Below are 22,564 nucleotides of genomic sequence, written 5' to 3'. Positions count from 1 at the left end.
CACTGGCTGCAGAGGGAGCGCACGGCTCTGGCTGTCAGTGCTGTGTGTAACCGGCCTGCCCCTCACTTCACATGCCCTTGCTGTACCTGTGTGGCTTTAGTGATACTAGTTGGAAAACAACTACGCAGATGGGAACCAGCAACACCTGGCAACCCTGTGCCTGGGCAGCAGTAACAAAATGCCCCCTGGGCCACACAGAGAGTCCCCTCGGGCACAGGGTGCCCCCCGCAGCCCATTGTGGTTTTGTGGGTTCCACGTGCGCACTCCAGTTGGAACGCCAGGCGTGAGGATTGTGCTGCACATTTGGGCTGTTACAGTAACAGACTGGAAGTAGCTCAGTGACAGTCTACTCCAGCATGGACAATCTACTGCCTCTCTCAGTGGATGGCAGAGCAAAGCCCGTTGTCACCAGTACTTGAATTCAGTTCCTGTAAGTACAGGTTGTACCTCCCTTAACTGGGACTCTCTGCTCCAGGATGTTCCTGGGCCACACAGCCCAGGAATAGGGAGGTCTGACCACGGGGCAGGAGCGCGGCAGGGCAGGCTCAGCTGGGAGCCCTTTGTTGGGGAGGGGGAGGACAGTACAGCGGGAGTTCTGGCCCCAGTGGCTGGGCAGTAGCGGGGGGCCGGCTGTTGCTGTGGATTTCCAGCCCCAGCCCTAGCGGCAGCTAGAAAGCTCCGGCCTAGCGGCAGTTAGAAAACTCCAGCCCAGGGTGCAACAGCTGGCCAGGCAGCAGTGGCATCGTGCTGGAGCCCTAGTGGGGGTGAAGGGGCAGCAGTTCAGAAGAGACGATGAGGGGAGGGACCTCCCCTGTTCTGGCAAATCCCCTCATTCAGGACCAGCAAGGTCCTAAGAGTGTCAGAGCAGGGAGGTCCAACCTGTACATGAATTCATAATTCAAAGGCCTAAAAGATTTAAGGCCATTTTTATTGGTGGCTTAAACTAAGGTGCTTCAGGGGGGAGCCAAGTTAGTCTGTGCAGGATAAACTTAAAAAACAACAAATGGTCTGGTAGCCCTTTATAGACTAACAAAACATGTAGCTGGTGCTATGAGCTTTCGTGGGCACAGCCCACTTCTTCAGATGACCTGCAAGGAGGTTTAATGGTCGTTCAAATTAGGAGCTTTAATTCGAACTACCTAGTCCGTGCCGCGTGTAGCCGCAGGCAGGGAGTTCGAACTACGGGCATTTAAAAATGGCGCCTGCCCAGGAACATGCAAATGAAGCCCGGGATATTTAAATCCCAGGCTTCATGTGCAAGTTCGAATGCCTCCATTAGCCACCCTAGTTCGAACTTGGGTGGCAGTGAAGACAGACCCAGAGGTGCTACCAGGCTGCTCTTTTTAAAAATATTTTTACTAAAAGGGAAAGTCAAATCAACACAGGCAACAATCAACATTCCTTGTTTCTGGTTTCCCTGCCACCCCCACAGCAGGAGGCCAGTGGGAGCAAACGCTCCCATCAGCTTCCTTTACTCCTTGCAGGAGCAGGAGTATTGGCCAAGGGCGCCATTTGGGAGGGTAAAGTGGAGTAGCCCCTCCTAAAGTCTGAAACTCCTGGATTTCATACCTAAGGTCTGCTTAAAGCCCCTGCCCTGGCTCCAGAGGTAGCTGCTCCCAGCTTTGCCTTTGGGGCAGGGAGTTTGTTATAAAAGGAGAGGGGCAGGTGATTAAGAGTAACAAAAGGCTGGTTATTCAGGTAATTGAAGGATGGTTAGATCATTATGAAAACATTGCCGGGTACTTAACAGACAGGGGTGAAGGGGAAGAGTAGCAATGAGTGTTGTGCTTCTGGGATCTGAATTTGGACCAGTGCCGTGTTACACTTACACATGTTCTTGAAAAAGGGGTAAATAGTGAAGTGACAAGATTTGCAGATGCTACAAAATTACCAAAACAGTTAAGTCCAAAGCTGACTGCAAAGAGTTACAAAGGGATGATTGGGCAATACCTGGGCAGATGAAATTCAGTGGTGATAGATGCAAAGTAATGCATGTGGCAAAGTATAATCCCAACTGTACATGCAAAATGAGGGGTTTAAATTTGCTGCTACCACTCAAGAAAAAGATCTTGGACTCATTATGGAAAGTTACCTGAAAACATCTGCTCAATGGGCAGTGGCAGTCTAAAAATTAATAAAAACTAACAGACTATTGGGAATCATTAGGAAAGGATTAGCTACTAAAATAGAAAATATATTGCCTCTATATAAAGTCATGATATGCCCGCATCTTGAATAATTTGGTCACCCCAGCTAAAAAAAGATCTATTGGATTTGGCAAAGGTACAGAAAGGGCAACAGGAATGACTAGGGGTATGGAACAGCTTCCATATAAGGAGAGATTAACAAGAGTGGGACTTTTCAGCTTGGAAAAGAAATGACGAAAGGGTGGGGGGATATGAAACCTTGAACAGTGTGGGAACAGAGACTAAGGAAATGTTATTTATTCCTTCACTAACATAACACAAGAAGCTGACCCAATTAAATTTATAGGCAGCAGATTTAAAACAAATGATTTCATCATAGTTAACTTGTGGAACGCTTTGCCAGGAGATGGTGGAAAGGCCTAAACTGTAAGAGGGTTCCAACAACGATGAAATAAGTTCAAGGAGGTTGGGTCCGTCAATGGCTGTTAGCCAGGCTGGGCAGCGATGGTGCCCCTGGCTTCTGTTTGTCAGAAGCTGGGAATGGGCGACAGGGGAGGGATCACTTGATGGTTCCCTGTTCTGTTCACTCCCTCTGGGCACCTGTCAGCAGACAGGACACTGGGCTAGACGGACCTTTGGCCTGACCCAGTCTGAGCATTCTAACATTCTTATCAAGAACCCAGATTTTTCTTCCCCCTGCTGTAACCGACTAGACCTCACTGATCTCCCAGAGCTGAGATAAAGCCCAGGAGTTCTGACAGGATCTCTCTCTCCAAAGTCAGTAATAAAGTAAAAATGTACATTACAATTTTAAGCCTAAGCTGTGTAACTTACGTGACTTGCCACAAGATGTCAAAACATGTTAGTATTGGAGATGAGTGGATCTAATATTTAGTTTTCTTTTATATAGGGGTTAGATACAGTGCTCCAAAATAGGTTTCAAGTGTCCTGCTAGAAGGCGCTGGAAAGAGATAACATTGTGGAGTGCAGCCCCTGATCACCAACTATTTTTCCCAAAGGTTTCCATGAGAATGTCAGTTTGCTTATACTGGGGATGGTTTAGCTCATGTTATTTACACTTAAAGGCTTCACTCTCATGCAGCTAATGGTTTCACCTGAGGATCAGCAAAATGTTTCCCCTGAAACAATACCATCACTACCCTGCTGAACCTTGTCTAAAACACCTGGGCTACGTCTAGCCTGGCATGATTTTCCTCAAATGCTTTTAACGGAAAAGTTTTCCGTTAAAAGCATTTGCGGAAAAGAGCGACTAGATTGGCACGGACGTTTTCCGCAAAAGCACTTTTTGCGGAAAAGCGTCCGTGCCAATCTAGATGCGGTTTTGTGCAAGAAAGCCCCAATTGCCATTTTCACCATTGGGGCTTTTTTGCTTAAAACAATCCCGTGTTGTCTACACTGTCCCTCTTGTGCAAAAGCATTTGCGCAAGAGAGCTTTTGCCCGAACAGGAGCAGCATAGCATTCCCGCAAGAAGCACTGATTTCAGACAGTAGGACGTCAGTGTTCTTGTGGAAATTCAAGTGGCCAGTGTAGACAGCTGGCAAGTTTTTCCGCAAAAGCAGCTGCTTTTGCAGAAAAACTTGCCAGTCTAGACGCAGCCCTGAATTGCATGTTCCTTGAGCTATGAAAACAATTATTTGTCTATCTGTCATTTTTTACAGTAGGAGTTCTGTGCTTGCCCAGGATGGCTGATAGATCTGAAATGCCAGGAGAGAGGCTTTTCACTCTGCTTTTAGCCTGCCTGGAATCTCAAGAGTTTTTTCCTCGCAAACAGCCTGGTCCTGCAAAGTGCTGAATCCCACAACAGCAAGGAAGTGCTTCTTGGGACTGAATTCAAGCATTCTAACAAAATACAGGTACGTCTTGGAGAAGCACAGTGGTTTTGGGCTACCTATGCCAACCCCAACTCTGAATGTTTTTGTGGCCTGCCTGCCTGCTCCCAGGCTTCATCTGAAAAGCACAATATCCTGTTCCTCAGAGAACAACAGAGGTAAAGCAAAATTACTGGAAGATTGTCTAAAGGGCAGAAATATACTAATTTGTTTGACGATTTAAGACCAATACCACATTTCTTTTTGACGTTACAACACGTTATTTTATGGCTCTTGGAAACAGTGCTGGTCCTGAAGCCACTAGCACTTTGGGGAAATTCCAAGCGGGATCCAAAATTCATGGATGGACCATCTCTAATCACCAGCAAATTTGTGGCATCTGAAATCCCACCAGCTAACCAAAAGGACTCAGTGCAGAAATTGCTTCTTATTCTGTGTCTGTGACCAATGAGATTATTACTATGGGCCGGACGGGGAAGCTGATGACATGAATAGCAGCCTTACCTGTCTGAGATCATACACGCTTAAGCCAATAGAAATGATGGACAAGATTATGATAGCCACAGAATACTCGATGTACCCTTGGGTCAACCACAGAGTCAGAGTGAAGGTTTGGAACACATAAAAGGGATTTAAAATCTGCAAACACAAATACGTCACACAGTCAGGAGAAATCCACAGAGTTCGGCTGTCGCTCGCACGTGGGACAAGATAAAATGGTTTCATGGAATCTTTCCAATGTCATTTAAACAGAATTGTGGTGCTTGTTGCCAGCCAGCATTCTCCCATGGCAATGCAGGGCACCGAGGGCCTTTCCCCTCCCTTTTGTTGATTTAAATATGGCTCAGAATGAAAAGTTGTCATCTGATGGCTGGGCAGTGACTTATCCAAAAGGAATCGGTGGTCTCAAGCTGTCTATAACACAAAAATGGCCATCACGTGTGGCACTCATAAGTGGTCTCAGCAGAGGCAATGAATAAACCACTGAGCTACTCAAAAGATCCTGAATCCTTTGGCATTGAATGTTTCATATTGAGAAAAGGTGATTGATTCTTGAGTCTAATTTATTTGGAAAGTTAGAAAGAAAACTACTCCCTTATAGCACAGTCCTAAGTCAAAAGGGGGAGGTTGATATATTTTCTAATTTTACATCAGTTTCATCCTGGAATGGAGAAACGGGCCCACATCCCGAGGTCAAATTATGTCTTTACTTACCCCCACATAGCTTCACTGAGCTCTACATATGGGGATAAGTGAAGACATAATGTGGCCCAATAATATTGGTGAGTCCAGCATCAGAAATAGCCAATACAGGAACTGAGTAAAGAGCTTCAGTTACCAGCCCTTTCTTCAGTCAGCAAACCAAAGGCTTCATCCTGGAATAGCCAATACGCCCACTGAAGACAACAAGATCTTTGCATGCATCAGGCTGGCACTGAGTAAATAATTTACCGAAAAAATTAACCCTTTCATGAAAAGGATGGGAACCTGCTGGTGCAATATTCACCCAGGTCTAAGGGATGAAGAGTCCGGACCAAAACAAAGATCATCAGCCAATACAGTAGTATCCTGGCCAATAGTATCGCCCAGGTGCCCCATCGTTAACCCTTCCTTGTGCATGGAAAGCAAAGCACCCGTTTTTGGAAACCTGCCTGGAGGCACAATCCTAACAAAATCACGCACACAGCTGTAGACTTTGACACAAGCACAAAGTTCCAATTCGATGTAAAGTGCTGTCCGGACATGCTCCAGGCATGGCAATCCTCGCACTCAGTACTGAGCAACTTTAGTTTAGCAGAGCTCAGCAGGACTAAAGAGCAGTTTAGGATACAAAATCAAAATCTTTTCTGTATTTCAATTGACAAGGGGTATGTAAGGAGACAGAATGTAAATACCTGGGGCACTAGGCTAACCGCTATCCTCGCAAAAAGCACCATGGGATTATTAATGATCCAATCTGAAATTCTACAGCTTATCTAAACGATGGTGACTCCTCACACCATGATGGGAACCAGCCTAGTACTGATCCCGAGGGAACGGTGAAGAGCTTATAATCACCAATGCCACGTCCTGTGAAACCTTTGGTTGCATGGGTGGTTGGTCGCCCATCAAGGTATTGCTCATGTCTGACACATTCTTCATATGAGATGTAATGAGTCTGTAATCTGAAGTGATGTGGCTACACCCTGTTTGGAGGTACTAACATGCAGGATAGTCCCGATGTCTCTCTTATGGAAGCTTCATTCCAATGTAACTCAATGGAGTTACTCTGGATTTATACCACAGTGTCAACGAGGTCAGAACAAGACCCAGAAATTGCATTTTTCTTTTTAATGAGCCCTAGGCCAGCTGTATATTGTGTACATCTAGCTATTTTTTTTAAATGTACATAAAGGGTCATTTGTCCTCTGTTATACCAGCACAACTCCATTGTAGGTGATGGAATGGAACTGACATAAGATTCTACCACATATCATTGAGGTTTTTCTACGCCGCTTTGTTTTAGTAAGGATCTAGGCTATTAACTGCTGAATTCCAGGGTAGAAAAAAGAAGTTTTACACTTAAAATATTTCTGAACAATCTCTTCAAATACGAAGACTTAAAAGTATAGCTGCAGCTTACCTCTTTAAAAAGTAACTTCCAAATCGGACGAATTTCAACTTCAATGGCATTGGGGCCACACACTAACCTCCTGTGGGAGAACATGAATTGGTTAATATCAGAGAAACAAAGTTCCCTGGTGTACGCTCTACAGAAGGTCCCTAGCCCATGAAACCAAACAAATCTGTAAGGGTATGTCTACACTACAAAGTTAATTCGAACTAACAGACGTTAGTTCGAATTAACTTTGATAGGCGCTACACATGCAAACCGCTAGTTCGAACTTAATTCGAACTAGAGAGCGCTTAATTCAAACTAGGTAAACTTCATTCCACGAGGACTAACGCCTAGTTCGAATTAAGTAGTTCGAATTAAGGGCTGTGTATCCACTTAATTCGAACTAGTGGGAGGCTAGCCCTCCCCAGCTTTCCCTGGTGGCCACTCTGGGCACCACCAGGGAAACTCGTATGCCCCCCTCCCGGCTCCGGAGCCCTTAAAGGGGCACGGTCTGGCCACGGTGCCCGTGCCAGGTGCAAGCCTGCCAGCACCCAGCCAGCAGACCCTGCACCTGGCACGGCACGAACCAGCCACCCGCTGCCACCCAGCCCTCCGCCTCTTCCCGGGACCAGGCTGGCGGCTCCCAGGAGCCTGCCCGGGGCCGCAAGAGGCGGGCGCCCGCCTGGTCTAGTGCGGACATCGTGGACCTCATCCACGACCTCCGCACTAGGCACAGGAAAGTGGCCGTCTAGGGCAGGAGAGCTGCCAGCCTGGCCACCCAGGAGCAGCTTTGCATGAAAATCAAGGTGGTCCAGTGAGACCCCCGACCCTGAGCCCTGATCTTAGAACGGCCATACTAGGTCAGACCAAAGGTCCATCTAGCCCAGTAGCCTGACTGCTGACAGCAGCCAACACCAGCTACCCCGGAGGGGATGGACCAAAGACAATGACCAAGCCATTTGTCTCGTGCCATCCATCTCCAGCCTTCCAAAACAGAGGCCAGGGACCCAGCCTCCATGAGTTTATCTAACTTCTCTTTAAACTCTGTTCTAGTTCTAGCCTTCACAGCCTCCTGCAGCAAGGAGTTCCACAGGTTTACTATTTGCTTTGTGAAGAAGAACTTTCTGTTATTAGTTTGAAGCCTGCTACCCATTCATTTCATTTAGTGTCCTCTACTCCTCCTATTATGGGAACTAATGAAGAACTTTTCTTTATGCACCCTCTTCACACCACTCGTGCTTTTATAGACCTCTATCATATCCCCCCTCAGTCTCCTCTTTTCTAAGCTGAGAAGTCCCAGTCTCTTTAGCCTCTCTTCATATGGGACCTGTTCCAAACCCCTGATCATTTTAGTTGCCCTCCCCTCTCGCACCCTCTCTCTTCCCCTTTCCCACCTCCTTTTCCCAGTCTCCCCGAGTTTTGTTCAATAAAGAGAGTTTCTATTTTTGAACACACGTGTCCTTTATTTTGTACATCAGGAAGGGGGGCTAGAGAAGGGTAAGTGGAAGGAGGTGAGGGAGGAATGGGGTACAAGCCCCCGATGGGGAGGACTGGGGTGGCTCTGCGGGCTCCTCGGGGTGGAAGCTCTCCTGCAGCCCCCCGATTGACCCCCTCCCCAGATGTCAGCCTGTGGCAAGTGCAGCCAGGCTGATGGCCGAGTGCTGTGATGTGCCGAGTGTGGGCATTCAGGGCACTCCAAGCCAAGACTGCTTTGCAAGCGGGGAAGCCCTGAGAACTGTCTGTCTGGGGTGGGGGTCGGGTCCCTTTAAGCACAGCCCTCGGCTAGCCTGAGACAGCAGCTCCACGCTCTAAGTCCTCATCTGATGCCCTGCCGGCACTGCTTCTGGCCATCCTTAACCTTGATTCAGGGTCCACTCAATGTGGACATGCTAGTTCGAATTAGCAAAACGCTAATTATGGGAACACACAAATTAGCAAAATGCTAATTCGAACTAGTTTTTAGGTCTAGATGCACTAGTTCGAATTAGCTTAGTTCAAATTAACTAATTCGAATTAAGTTAGTTCGAATTAGTGCTGTAGTGTAGACATACCCTAAGTGTATAAGATGCCACAGGACTCATTTTTGCAAATACAGACTGACATGGCTGCCCTTTTGAGAGTTGTCACAAATGGCTGGTCTATCAAAAAGCTATCGAATCTGAAGGATATCTGAGACCCATGTTCAATTGTTGCATTCATGAAAGTCTTTCAAAAAGCCAAAAAGAGTCTTTGGTCTACCACTGACTTGCGGTCAGCCTGGCCGGGCAGACATGTGAAATATAGCAGCACCCCCCTTCCTTCATCTCCCATTCCTACGGCCAGTTCTACCCTCCTTTCTCCAGATTTACTTTACTGGAAGTGACCTTCATGCCTCTTCTTCCCAGAGTGCAAGTTACACTCATTGTGTCCATCCTCTCAATCTCATCAGTGCAACTCACAGGAAATGTGAGCAAGGGAAAAAAGAACTGGATCCCTCGTTCAGCCTGAAATGCCACATAAACTGGAAACGCTGTGGATTGTACCTGATCCCCTGTTCTTCGCTTGTGAGACCATCTCCAAACTTCTGATGTATGTCGGAACAGGAGTTGCTGTCATCTAGCGATCTAGGATAACAATGAGCGAGCTCAGGCAACCATGTTCTGAAAGGGGCTTTTGCTCCGCAAAGAACTTTGCAACCAGTGATAAAACTCACCCAACTTTCTGGAACTGATTCATGGAGAAATCCCAAACATACCGGATTTTCTGCACCTGGATGCTTCGGACCTGTAAACCCAAACAGCACAAAAGCCATTTACAGCACCCAGATTAACTCTGTTACCAGGGTCAGTTATCTTCCTTGATGCCTGGGTATAATTCTAGGTAAAGTCAATGTGAGCTGCAGAAGGACATTGAAATAAGAGCTTCCATACACCTCATCCTGTGCCATCCATCCAATACCACGTATTCCATCCATTCATGACTTACTTTTAATTCTGGCTTCCTTATGGCCCTGTTTATGACAGAATCTTTGTCAGCAATGAAGAGTCTATCTGATGTATCTCTAACCAACAGATTCAATGTGGACAAGTCAATCAAGGTCACCTTCTTTCTGGTATATTTTTGAAATTCATCCTGAAAGAATAAAGTAAAGTTCAATGTGTTTTGAAGGAGTGGCATATTCTTAGTATAGGTCTCTGTGTACAATCATTCTAGAGACTGTCCGTACATAATTACAGAACTCTTGCTTAGGAGCCAAGATCAGATAACTTCATTCCGGTCTGCTTCACCTAATGAACACCATCTAGGCCCAAAACATCATGGCTGCGTCTAGATTGGCAAGTTTTTCCGCAAAAGCAACTGCTTTATAACTAAATCTTTGTTATAGTAGAAAATGCAAACAAGTGTAACTAACGTTGATCTAATTACACTGTGCAAATGCCTAATAGAAATGCACTTAAACCAGCTGAAATTGTGCCTTACTCAGTGTAGCTCAGTGTGGTCAGCTATTAATCACTTTTACAACAAAGTAGTAAGTTACTAATTGTTTAAAGTGCATCTATATTGGCGATATAGTGCAGGGATTGAAGCAAATGCATATTGGTTGTGTGCTCTGTATAATCAAATCATTTTAGTAACTCTAAAGGAAGTCTTCCATAGCTAATACTTAAGATACAAGCTCTCTAAAATTCAGTCCCATGGGGTTTCGCTCATGATATTATCCACATTCATTACCACACAAGATGTGCTCAACCATATTTATTTGGAATGACCCCTCTGTTGTGTCCTCTCTTCTGCATTCCTGTGTGTAGGTAGCGTTAGCACATAGACAAGAACTCTGCTTTCTGCAGAATTCTGCAGCAACAGTATTGGAACGAGACCTGCTCTCACACTGCTGGATACGCAATGAGGATATGCAGGGCGCATATGGAGAGTAACGTCCAGTGTTAAAGTATTTGAATTCTTGCTAGTGTAACCATAACCTCTGCACGATATTTTTAAACTGCTTTCTCTGAAAATGTCTCCATGGAAACGATTTGGGGTTAGTTGGCTCCTCAAATGCCTGACTTCTCCATGCCAGGACACATCTGAAGCTAAGTATTTCCACTGGGAACTACTAGAAAATTGCTATTTCACAGTGAAAGAGTCCGACAAGCTGCTTGTGAGAGAGAGAGAAAGAGAGAGAGGGTATGTCTACACTTGCCCCCTGGTTTGAACTAGGGAGGCAAATGAAGCATACTGAAGTTGCTAATGAAGCACAGGATTTAAACATCCCGCGCTTGATTGGCATATTCGCAGCTGGTCGCCATTTTAAAATGCCAGTCACCCGATTTAACTTGCCGCGTGTAGACACAGTAGTCTGATCCAAAACCCTTCCCTCGAATTAACTGTTACTCCTCGTGCAAAGAAGAGTAACAGTTAATTCAAGGGAAGGGTTTTGGATCGGACTACTGCATCTACACGTGGCAAGTAAAATCGGGCGACTGGCATTTTAAAATGGCGACCGGCCGTGAATATGCTAATCATGCGTGGGATATTTAAATCCCACGCTTCATTAGCAACTTCGGTATGCTTCATTTGCCTCCCTAGTTCGAACTATGGGCAAGTGTAGACATCCCCAGAAAGAATATCGTAACTAATGAGAGGGTCAGGTTAAAATTACACGCAACTGTGTGCACTTACTGTTGTTCTAAGCAATATGACATCTGCTTCCTGCAAGTTACATGGGGTGCAGTTTGCCCACACGTGCCATGCTGGCTTCCAGTAAAACAGAAGGAGAAGAGCCCCGCAGGAGAAGATATACCCTGCAATGCACATGGCTTTCCGCCAGCCTTGGGTTTTGTAGCCGAATATCTCCTGTGGGACAAAGACAAGACGATATTCTGAAATGGTTTGACCTAGAGACTTGTTTTAAAGGGCAGAGTTGCAAACATTTCTTGAGAAGACTCTCTAGGTAACATGCCTCTTATAAGCCATTCAGTCTTCAGATTGGGAGAAGAAACTGTGTCAGTTAAACATGCCATTAAAATTAAGGCAAAATATAGACCAACCCCATCAATGCCAGGCAGTCTCACATACTTAGTGTGGAAGGAAAGGCCATTCTGGTGCCCATTTTTAATCCTCGCTCCATGTAACCTTGAAGAATTAGCTTCACCCTATAGATTTCACTGCCTTAATCCAGCTGGTCTGCCCCAATAACACTTTTACCTAGATAATTCAACCCCAGAGCCTTAAAACCCCATGGCTGCGTCTAGACTGGCATGATTTTCCACAAATGCTTTTAACGGAAAAGTTTTTCCGTTAAAAGCATTTGTGGAAAAGAGCGTCTAGATTGGCATGGGCGCTTTTGCGCAAAAGCACTTTTTGTGGAAAAGCGTCCGTGCCAATCTTGACGCGGCTTTGCGCAAGAAAGCCCTGATCACCATTTTCGCCATCAGGGCTTTTTCGCGCAAACCGGTTCTCAGTTGTCTACACTGGCCCTCTTGCGCAAAAGCATTTGTGCAAGAGGGCTTTTTCCTGAGCGGGAGAGTCATTGTATTTGCGCAAGAACACTGACGATCATACATTAGATCATCAGTGTTCTTGCGCAAATTCAAGTGGCCAGTGTAGACAGCTGGCAAGTTTTTCCGCAGAAGCATTTGCTTTTGCGGAAAAACTTGCCAGTCTAGACGCAGCCCATGTGTCCTGCAGCAATGGAATGTGTTTCTACAGGAGCTCAGTGTTGTCCATGGGAATCCACCCTGCAGGACAGGGAACCCCCTCGAATGCAGAAGACTTTTCAGACTCCTCAATGTATCTGTGTTGGGTAGTGTGCCATCAAGGTAGTGTCTGGATGCCAGATGGATGCATTTCTTTTCCTGCCTGGTGTCCCAAAATGTAGCTCTGAATCATCCCTGAGCAGCTTTCTGAGATCCTTCCCTGCTTGTCCTTCTACCCTGACAACCAGCGTGCTCTTGTAGTCATAGTGGCATCCTGTTGTTAAAAAATCATTCTTCCAACACCGGCTGATTTACTACTCCAGACATTTCTCTTCCAACTGCATCTTGAATTCTCCTATAGACCAGCCTGCTTTATGCTTGGTCCCCACTGCTGACAATAACCAATGATGCATCGTGTAACTCCCAGGAATGCTTTTATGTTGTTCCTTCCCTCACACTCAGGACCCAGGAGAGGCGCCTGTGCCAGACCTCCCCCCTCAACACCTTGTCTAAAGCAAACAAGCCTGGAGTACCAGCCTGGCCTCACTCATGTCCAATAGGTGTCTTGCTGTTGAGTTTAACAGGGCCAGGATTTTCACCCCGGTGTCTGCTCCTTCCCCACTCCACAGATAGACCATTCCACTCCCACGCTGGTGTTCTGTGACCAGCAGCTTCTGGGAAGACCTGCTGGTTCACCAAGTACCCACTTGGAGTGACACAGCCAATGCTTCACCGTTACTGAGACTAAACAGTCGGCTGTCAGTACAAAGGACCCCTTTCTGCTCAGCCCTGGAGGGCTCTGTGCAACAGCTCTCAGCAGAGCTCTGTACAGCCAGCAAAGCAGCCACAAGGCGAGCGTACACAGCATCCTCTGTCTGCGTCATTCCTGGACTGCCATTTTCCCCTAGCATGTACAAACGAGGCCCTTTGCACTCCTGCCTCGCACACGGGCTCCTGCCCCCTCTCACACACGGGTCCCATGCCCCTCCACCTTGCATGTGGGCCCTTAGCCCTCTCGCCTCACACGCAGGTTCCTGCCCCCCACCTCTAGGGTTGCCAGATGGTTTCAACACAAACACCAGACACATTGACATTACATCACAATCAACATTACATCTGATTTAGAAAATACCGGACAGTTCTATTGTGTCAATTTGTTTCCCAAACAGAAAGCTCAACTACTGGACTGTCCGGTTCAAAACCGGACACCTGGCGACCCTTCCCACCTCCCACACAGGTCCCGTATCCCGCTGCCTCGCACGGGGGGGCTCCTGCACTTTGCCTCCCACATAAGCCCCTTGACTCCTTGCCTCACACACAGGCCCTTTGACCCACCACCTCAGACATGGGCCCTACCCCCACCTCACAGACAGGCCCCCCCCCGGCCTCCCACATGAGCCGCCTGCCCCACGTACAGGCCCTGCCCCTGCCTCACACAATGGCCCTGCCCCTCCCCCGGTATACACGAGCCCTGCCCCCCTCACACATGGGTCCTGCCCCCCACACCCGTGAACCCTTTCCTCCTCACACATGGACCCAACCACCACGCCTGCGAACCCTGCCCCCCTTGCACATGGACCCTACCCCCCATGCCTGCGAACCCTGTCCTCCTCAAACACGAGCCCTGCCCCCCTCGCACATGGACCCTACCCCCCACGCCTGCAAACCCTGCCCCCCCACATACAGGCCCTGCCCCCCCGCACACGAGCCCTGCCCCCCACACACACGGGCCCTGCCCCCCCGCATACGGGCCCTGCCCCCCACACACACAGGCCCTGCCCCCACACACACGGGCCCTGCCCCCACACACACGGGCCCTGCCCCCCACACACACAGGCCCTGCCTCCACGCACATGGGCCCTGCCCCCACACACACGGGCCCTGCCCCCCACACACACAGGCCCTGCCTCCACGCACATGGGCCCTGCCCCCCACACACACAGGCCCTGCCTCCACGCACATGGGCCCTGCCCCCCACACACACGGGCCCTGCCCCCCCGCACACACAGGCCCTGCCCCCACGCACACGGGCCCTGCCCCCACGCACACAGGCCCTGCCCCCCGCACACGGGCCCTGCCCCCCACACACACAGGCCCTGCCCCCACGCACACGGGCCCTGCCCCCACACACACACAGGCCCTGCCCCCCGCACACGGGCCCTGCCCCCCACACACACAGGCCCTGCCCCCCCGCACACGGGCCCTGCCCCCCACACACACAGGCCCTGCCTCCACGCACACGGGCCCTGCCCCCACACACACAGGCCCTGCCTCCACGCACACGGGCCCTGCCCCCCACACACACAGGCCCTGCCCCCCCACACACACACAGGCCCTGCCCCCACACACACGGGCCCTGCCCCCCACACACACAGGCCCTGCCCCCCCCACGCACACGGGCCCTGCCCCCCCCCCCCCCCACACACAGGCCCTGCCCCCCCACGCCCCCACACACACGGGCCCTGCCCCCCGCACACGGGCCCTGCCCCCACACACACGGGCCCTGCCCCCCCCCGCACACGGGCCCTGCCCCCCGCACACGGGCCCTGCCCCCACACACACGGGCCCTGCCCCCCGCACACGGGCCCTGCCCCCCCCCCCCTGCCCCCACACACACGGGCCCTGCCCCCCGCACACGGGCCCTGCCCCCACACACACGGGCCCTGCCCCCCACCCCCCCGCACACGGGCCCTGCCCCCACACACACGGGCCCTGCCCCCCGCACACGGGCCCTGCCCCCACACACACAGGCCCTGCCTCCACGCACACGGGCCCTGCCCCCCCTGGGCCCTGCCCCCCCACACACAGGCCCTGCCCCCCGCACACGGGCCCTGCCCCCCCGGGCCCTGCCCCCGCGCACATGCTCCACCCCGGGGCTCTCGGGGTCGGCGGGGGCGGTGCTGTTGGCGCTGTGGCTGGCGGCCAGGAGGCCGGAGAAGGAGCGGGAGGCAGCCAGGGCTGAGCCGCTGCGGGGCCCCGTGGCGGGCAGGAACTCCGCCAGGCTGCGGGCCCTGCTCCCGGGGCGGCACTGCACGGCAGGGAGCGCCCAGCCAGGCGCCCCCCACCCCCGGCCTGCCCCCCCTTCCGCCACCTCCCAGTCGCACCCCATAACCCTGCACCGGCTGGGCACACGGTGCCCCCGACACGTTTCTACCTGTCCCCCTTCCGCCACCTCCCAGTCGCACCCCCATAACCCTGCAGCGGCTGGGCACACGGAGCCCCCGACACGTTTCTACCTGCCCCCCTCCCGCCTGCCACACCACCGACACCCCTCAACAGCCGGCATTGGCCGTAGCTTGTTCGTGGCTCCAGTTCCCCCGTAACAGAGAGCTGCATTCAGACAAACCGGTGTAGGACTGGAGACACCTACGTCTCCTCTCCTGGGGCAGGGGAGGGGAGACTTAGCCCTGCCACCAGTGCAGGGCACAGGACGAGATGGCCTCTCAGGATCCCTTCCAGTCCTGTGATGCTGTGCAAACTATGGACACACACAGGTTGCAAACTATGGACACACACAGGTTTTAAGGGGACTGGAAGCTTAGTCCTGTAGCGAGAGGAAGGCCTGAACTACAAGCCCAGGTATCGCAGGCCTGAGGCCTAGACAGCAATGGGCAGGACTTTACACATCACTCCTGACATCCGTTTGCCACCTGCTGTTGCCCACCTCTCTGGGCTCCGTTTTTGCGCAAAACCCCCCTCTTGCGCATTTTTTTCAGGAAAAATGGCTCTTGCGCAAGAGCGGGGTTTTGCACAAAAACAGAGCCTCACTAATTATGCAAATAAGGCATGGCAATATTCCATGCTTTGCCTCATTTGCATATTTCTTGCGCAAAATGGGCACAGTGTAGGCATAGCCTAGACGTGTGGGTTACACCTACATGCTACTACAATAAGATTGTACAAGGTGTGTCTTGCATCATTTAAAAGCTCATAAGTTGCTGATCAGTATCATCCTTATTGAAATGTGTTATAAGATTCCCCTGGATGGTTATGTTAATGCAAGTTCCAAATCCACCCCCTGCCCAAACAACAGTTGACAGACATGGCTGTCCTAAACAAAGGAATCATGCACTCTGCTTATTTTTCATTTAAGCTGTAATGTGACTGGTCATCTGCCCCACACCGGCCCTTTAAGGGTTAAAACAGCCCTGGGAAAGGGCTGGGGCTGTGGAGCCAGCAGCTGGGGCAGATACAGCCAATGAGGGCCCAGCTGAGGGCAGTATAAATAAAAGCTCCTGCAGCAGATGAAAGTCTCAGACTCACACTAGCTGTAGAGCAGGAGGGACCAGGCTGCCAGGGAAGCTGGAGGCTTCCTGGCTTAGAGCAGGGCTTGGAAGGCAGGCAGGGCTGGGGAAGCGCCGGCCGGGCAAGCTCCTAGGCTGCAGGGCCTGAAGCAAGGCCTCAGGGTACTAGGGCTGTGGGGAGGCAGCCAGGACTGGGGGAGGCAGCAGGTCCACACCCTTTCCCATGAGAAGCGGCCTGAAATGGCCACAGTTTGCCCTTGTGGCAGGGGCTGTCTGGCGACTGGCAGTGGGTCAGTGAGGCAAGGTGGGCATAAGGGGTTGGAGGTCCCTGAGGGCGCAGACCCCAGAGCGTGGGGCCCTGCGGCAGGGCAGTACTCAAATGGTGGTCTGGGAGGGACATGGGCCCTAACACTAGGGCTACGTCTATACTCACGTCTTCTTGCGCAAGTATGGCTGTTTTTGCGCAAGAATCCGCAGAGCACCCACACTGCCCCCCTGCTCTTGCGCAAGGAAATTTACAGCACGGCGCGGTGAGGGAGGGCTTCTTGTGCAAGAGCTATGCTCTTTAACAGGTATAAACCCCCTTTTGCAGGAGCTCTTGCGCCAGAGGGCAGTGTGGACGCTCGGCAGGGATTTCTTGTGCAAGAAAGCCCTATGGTTAAAATGGCCATCAGAGCTTTCTTGTGCAAGGGAGCGTCCACACTGCCATGGGCGCTCTCGTGCAAGAGCACAGCTTGCACATGGCAGTGTGGGTGTTTTCTTGCACAAGAACCCTTGCTCAAGATGTTATTGCGCAAGAAGCCTCCAGTATAGACATAGCCTAGGTGATGGAGGATGATAGGTAAGAGCAAGCGAGATGCCAGCTAACGGGGTGCCCCAGAGCAGAAAAGCTGATTCCCAGAGTGTCCAGCAGGAGGCGCCTGTGACCAGTAAACAGAGTAATCCTGCAGGACGGGAAGACGAAGGAAGTTCAAACACGGTGGGGGGGGACCAGCAGGGTCCTTCCTTCTACCTGTGCTTTGTCTCAGCGGGCTAGAAAAGCTGGAAATGCTCTTTCCGAGAGGGCGATAAAAGGAGGGACAAACACCCCAAGGCATTCGTCTGTCTCCCTGCCCATCACAGTCCCTGCACTTAGAACGAAAATGGAAGCATTCAGTGGGCTCTGGGGGGGGTCCCGCCTACAGAGATCCATCAGCCACGCTGCTGAAACCACGTAGTGAGAATCTCGGGTTGACCCTGCTATGGTTGCAGTTAAGCGCTAGCAAAGAGTCTTTTTATTTTGCTTGTTACCGGTTGTGACTTAGGCCTCTCTATTTGTACTCCCTTAACATCTCTTTGTAGTTCATGGGCTGGTTTTACTGGTTTATCTAATCCTGTGCATTTAAAGTGAAGCATCTGAATGACTCCTGGAGGTAATAAACTGGCATATTAGTCCCTGTACGGAATGACGGACTTACAAATAAATTGTGCTGCCCAGGAGAGGGCTGAGCGGTACAGGCCATTGACTCCACCCCGGAAATGTAAGACTGGGGATGTGTTGGGGTCACCCTTCAGCCCAACTGGCGAGAGCCAGAGTATAACTGAAGTGTGGGTGGCAGGCTGCAGTTACACACAGACACTCAGGGTGTGGTGTGCACGCTGGAAGGCTGGTTGTGAGTGGCCCAGGTGGAAGCTAGTTCAGCAAGGCATTGTGGGGCTCCCCAGATTGCCGTGCAGGGGTGTTACAGCCCCTTCACCCCCCCCCCCCCCGGTCTGAACTGTTTCCTGGTATGTCACAAGTCCATCCGGATTTACATTCTTAACTAGTGAAAGGGACAAGACGTTTCATTCCAGTCTGGTTTCAAACACTGAATTCTGCAGTGTGGTTCAGTATCAAGACCTGAGTTAACTGACAATTTGTCCTTTGAGATTGTGAAACACCTGGCAGATGTGGGCACATTTTGATGCTTGGATTCGTGCCCATCTTTAATATTCATCCCTCTCCCAGCTACAAACTTTAAAATTCCTCTGGCAGGAGCAACTGTATCTGTAGATTCAACTCTTGTATAACTCGATTGGGCTTTAAAACAGGATGGGTCCTTTCCATTGTTTGCCAGTATGATTTAGGGTTTTTTTCTTCTGCTGCATCTTTACAGATCCCTCTTTCGTGCCTTTTCTAGACTGCCAAGGTCTCTTCCTCTCTCTCTCCCTGAGAAAATCCTCAGAGAATGACCTGGACCCCACTTTAGATTTAGATCAACTAAAACATGGGAGACCCCCTGTTCAGAAATGGCTGGAATTTCCCATGGGTTCAACACAACATGCTGCACATGACTATAAAGCCTCTTAATTCCTCTTCCCGCCTCTGTAATCCCAGCAAGTCACACCTTGCTCAGGACAGCAAAGGTTGCCAGCCACCCACATGTAAAAGGCTTTGCAAGGAATGCCGGTTTCTGATTATCACAGTATGCCAGAAACATTGTGTCATCCACGCAGGCTAGCTAACATACTTGACCACTAAAACCACTCATGCGGCACAGGGTACTAGGTCCCCGCTTGTTTGGAGGTGAGGGACTCTGCAGACCCGGGTCGGTTAAGTATATTTTAAAACGAAAATTGTCTTGCATTTCTATTTGATTTCATCCCAAAGGATTCTCAGACTGCTTAACAGAACAATACACTCTCCAGGGTGGGGATTACATACTCCAGCACCAAAACACAATCACCTCAGTACCGGGGCAGGGAGGAGTCTCCACTACTTAATTTTCTACGGGACAGAAACCACAGAAGATCATATGTGGTGGAATCCACCGGGCCTGTAGAAAAGCAGAATGTAATTGCACACGTTGGAATTCGGCAAGAGACGCCAACCCCTCAGCAAGTAGGTTTCACCAGTTTCATTTTAGGTGGGATTTTACATGGATTTAGTTAAGCCGAGCTGAAGAACCATGCAGGTTGAAAGTGGCCTCTTTGATTTAGCTTCCACCTCTTCCTAATGCATTCAAATTACAGCCCGGTTAAACTGAAATAAGAATATCCACGTTGCCTTCGGCACTGGTTTGAGTAATCTGCCTGAAACCCACATTGTTAAGGCCGGTCTCTGCTGAAAGGTTTTTATCAGCTTTGTTTTGTCGGTCAGGGGTGTGAACCCCCCACCCCCGAGCGATGGAGCCACGTGAGACCCGTGCCACGCTGCTTGCAGACAGGGTCAGGGCACACCACAGAGGGAGGCTGACTCCAGGCAGATGATGTTGACCTCAGGTGGTAACTGTCTGCCCTAAAATTTCACTCTGGCCATTGTCGCTCACCTTTCACAGGGGTTAACTCCACCTCCCCACGCGGCAGAGTTAGAGCTCTGTGTAACACAGGCAGAGCCAAACCTGGGCCCGCTGGGGCCTAGTGCATGAGCCTCCACCGCAGGAGCTAAGGCTGAGGAGCAGACTCAGTCGTTCTCGCCGGACGTGGGCTCCGTGCCACCCCCTGGGACAGAGCCCCACCCCGAAGACGATCCCCGCCGGGCTCCTCCGGCGCAGACCCAGCACAAGGCAGCCAGGGGACCGTGGAGGCTGAATTGCTTCTGCGGAGCCAAGGCCCCAGCCTGCGACGTTCTATGTGTCGCAGGGTGCTGGCACCCCAAGGCCCTGGCTGCTTGAGAATCAGGCTGCCATGACGCTAGCACAGGGAGCAGGGTGACAGCCCCATGGCGACACAGCCCCACAGCAGCAGTGTCCCTAGTGCAGATGAACTGTCACGCAGCGTGCTGAGCTGCAGCCTTCAGCTGCCCGTACGCACACCCTTCCCTGCCACAGGCGAGTGCAAAGGGGCACTTCAGCTAGCCTGAGAGAATGTGTGATACATCCCTCAGCGCACGCACACACGCACACACTGCCAGCTGGAGAGAGTGTGTGTGTGAGATACGTCCCTCAACATACACACGCACACACAGGCTGTGTCTAGACTGGCGGATTTTGCAGAAAAACTTTCCTGCTGTCTACACTGGCCGTTTGAATTTCCGGAAAAGCCCTGACGATCTCCTGTAAAATCATCAGTGCTGCTCCGGAAATACTATGCTGCTCCTGTAAGGGCAAAAGTCTTTTTCTGAAAGCCTTTTGCGCAAAAGGGCCAGTGTAGACAGCACAGTGCTGTTTTCTGCAAAAAAGCCCCGATTGTGAAAATGGCGATCGGGGCTTTTTTGTGGAAAAGCGCGTCTAGATTGGCCACGGACATTTTTCCGCAAAAAGTGCTTTTGTGGAAAAGCATCCTGCCAATCTGGACGCTCTGTTCCGAAAATGCTTTTAACGGAAAACTTTTCCGTTAAAAGCATTTTTGGAAAATCATGCCAGTCTAGACGTAGCCACACTCTCTCTCCCCCCCCCCCTTGCTTTCCCCACACGGCTCCTTTGCGTCCACTGCACAGGCTGGTGCTTCCAAAGCACTGCCCCCCACTCCACCTTTCCCACCCCGGGTGCTGCCAGCCACATGGCAAAGAAAGAAGCTGATTGTATGGACATTAACCAAAGCGTCCCAAGGCCAGGGCCAGGACTGGCGAGCACCAATGGATTCCACCCTGGGGGCTGCCGCTGCAAAGCTCAGTTACCCCTGAACTACAGCATGAAGGGCAGGACCCCCCAGCCCCTCTGGGGCGATTCCAGCCAGCTCTGGCTCTGGCTCTGGCTCTGGCTCTGGCTCTGGCTCTGGCTCAGCCACTGCCCTGCAGAGCTATGCAGGGCAGGACCCTCCAGCCCCTCGGGCGATTCCAGCCGGCTCTGGCTCAGCCACCGCCCTGCAGAGCTATGCAGGGCAGGACCCCCCAGCCCCTCGGGCGATTCCAGCCGGCTGTGTCTCAGTCACCGCTCACAGAGCTGTGCAGGGCAGGACCCCCCAGCCCCTCGGGCGATTCCAGCCGGCTGTGTCTCAGTCACCGCTCACAGAGCTGTGCAGGGCAGGACCCCCCAGCCCCTCGGGCGTTTCCAGCCGGCTGTGTCTCAGTCACCGCTCACAGAGCTGTGCAGGGCAGGACCCCCCAGCCCCTCGGGCGTTTCCAGCCGGCTGTGTCTCAGTCACCGCTCACAGAGCTGTGCAGGGCAGGACCCCCCAGCCCCTCGGGCGATTCCAGCCGGCTGTGTCTCAGTCACCGCTCACAGAGCTGTGCAGGGCAGGACCCCCCAGCCCCTCGGGCGTTTCCAGCCGGCTGTGTCTCAGTCACCACTCACAGAGCTATGCAGGGCAGCTCTCAGGCCAGGAAACAGCAAACCAGGGCTGGTTTCTCAGCATCTTTCCTGGGAGCTGCTCCCGTGAGGCGGCTCCCACCTGCAGGGGCGGAGGCCCTGCTGCTGGGGTGTGATGGTTAGGCTGGAAGAGGCGTGAGGAAAAGCAGTGGCAGAGGCGCTACAGCCTCTCCTCTCTGGGGGTCTGTGGGCTGGACCTGGACGGCCTCCCCCGCTGCCGTCGGTGAAGAAATGACCTCAGCCCTCGGGGTCAGAGCCTCGGCTGGAAACGCCCCCCACGTGGCATGCTGCGTTTAGCTGGAAACCCCAGGGAGCCTTGGAAACGCCGCTGCTGCGCGCCCCGCCAGGTGTAACCGGAAAGCAGAAATCACCGCCCCCGCCTTTACCAGCTCGTTGTCCTCCGTGGGGCTGAGCAAGGCATGGTGGCCCTTCCCGGACTCCTCTTCCATCAGGCCGGGGAGTGGCGCTCCAGGGGGTTAGCCCGTGGCGGGGAGAGAGCTCCTGGTCACTGCTCCCAGCTTGAACTCAAGGCGCAGTTCTCACCATGCTCGCACCCTGCCTTGGAAGTCCTGCAGCAGGCACCTTCCTTGCTAAACTGGAGAGACAGGGAGAGAAACCCCATTCTCAGGTAGGCACGTATGCAACTCCTGCACGCCTCTCCCGCCTGGTGTCCTCTTGCTGAACGGCAGGAGAGTTCCTACTTAAAGTGACACCCACCAAAGGGAGCAAGTGGTTGGTGCCTCCTGCCGGGCCAGCCAGGAGTGCTGGGCGCCCCAGAGCCAAGCGGGCAGGCAGACTGGAGCAGCAATGAGAGGAGGCTGGGAGGGGACTGGCTTCCAGA

The 22,564-nt window shown here is 51.8% G+C and overlaps 1 protein-coding gene across 1 annotated transcript in view; it reads right to left on the bottom strand.

Moving 5' to 3' along the window:
- Nucleotides 1-22,249, bottom strand: part of LOC102456702 (putative cation-transporting ATPase 13A5) — a 60,478-nt gene extending 38,229 nt beyond the window's left edge. The window contains exons 1-7 of the mRNA XM_025182497.3: nucleotides 22,110-22,249; nucleotides 11,257-11,430; nucleotides 9,562-9,708; nucleotides 9,290-9,360; nucleotides 9,120-9,200; nucleotides 6,622-6,691; nucleotides 4,503-4,637 (exon numbers count right to left, since the gene is read on the bottom strand). Coding sequence (XP_025038282.3) covers nucleotides 4,503-4,637; nucleotides 6,622-6,691; nucleotides 9,120-9,200; nucleotides 9,290-9,360; nucleotides 9,562-9,708; nucleotides 11,257-11,430; nucleotides 22,110-22,172 — 741 coding nt within the window. The 5' untranslated portion in view covers nucleotides 22,173-22,249. The remainder of the gene's footprint in view (nucleotides 1-4,502; nucleotides 4,638-6,621; nucleotides 6,692-9,119; nucleotides 9,201-9,289; nucleotides 9,361-9,561; nucleotides 9,709-11,256; nucleotides 11,431-22,109) is intronic.
- Nucleotides 22,250-22,564: the final 315 nt, after the last annotated feature.

The sequence above is a fragment of the Pelodiscus sinensis genome, chromosome 10 (assembly GCF_052426305.1).
Source record: "Pelodiscus sinensis isolate ZL-2025 chromosome 10, ASM5242630v1, whole genome shotgun sequence".
In the NCBI taxonomy this organism is placed as follows: Eukaryota; Metazoa; Chordata; order Testudines; family Trionychidae; genus Pelodiscus; species Pelodiscus sinensis.
Note: the sequence above shows the minus strand (reverse complement) of the source record. Positions and strands in the feature narration are given on the sequence as shown.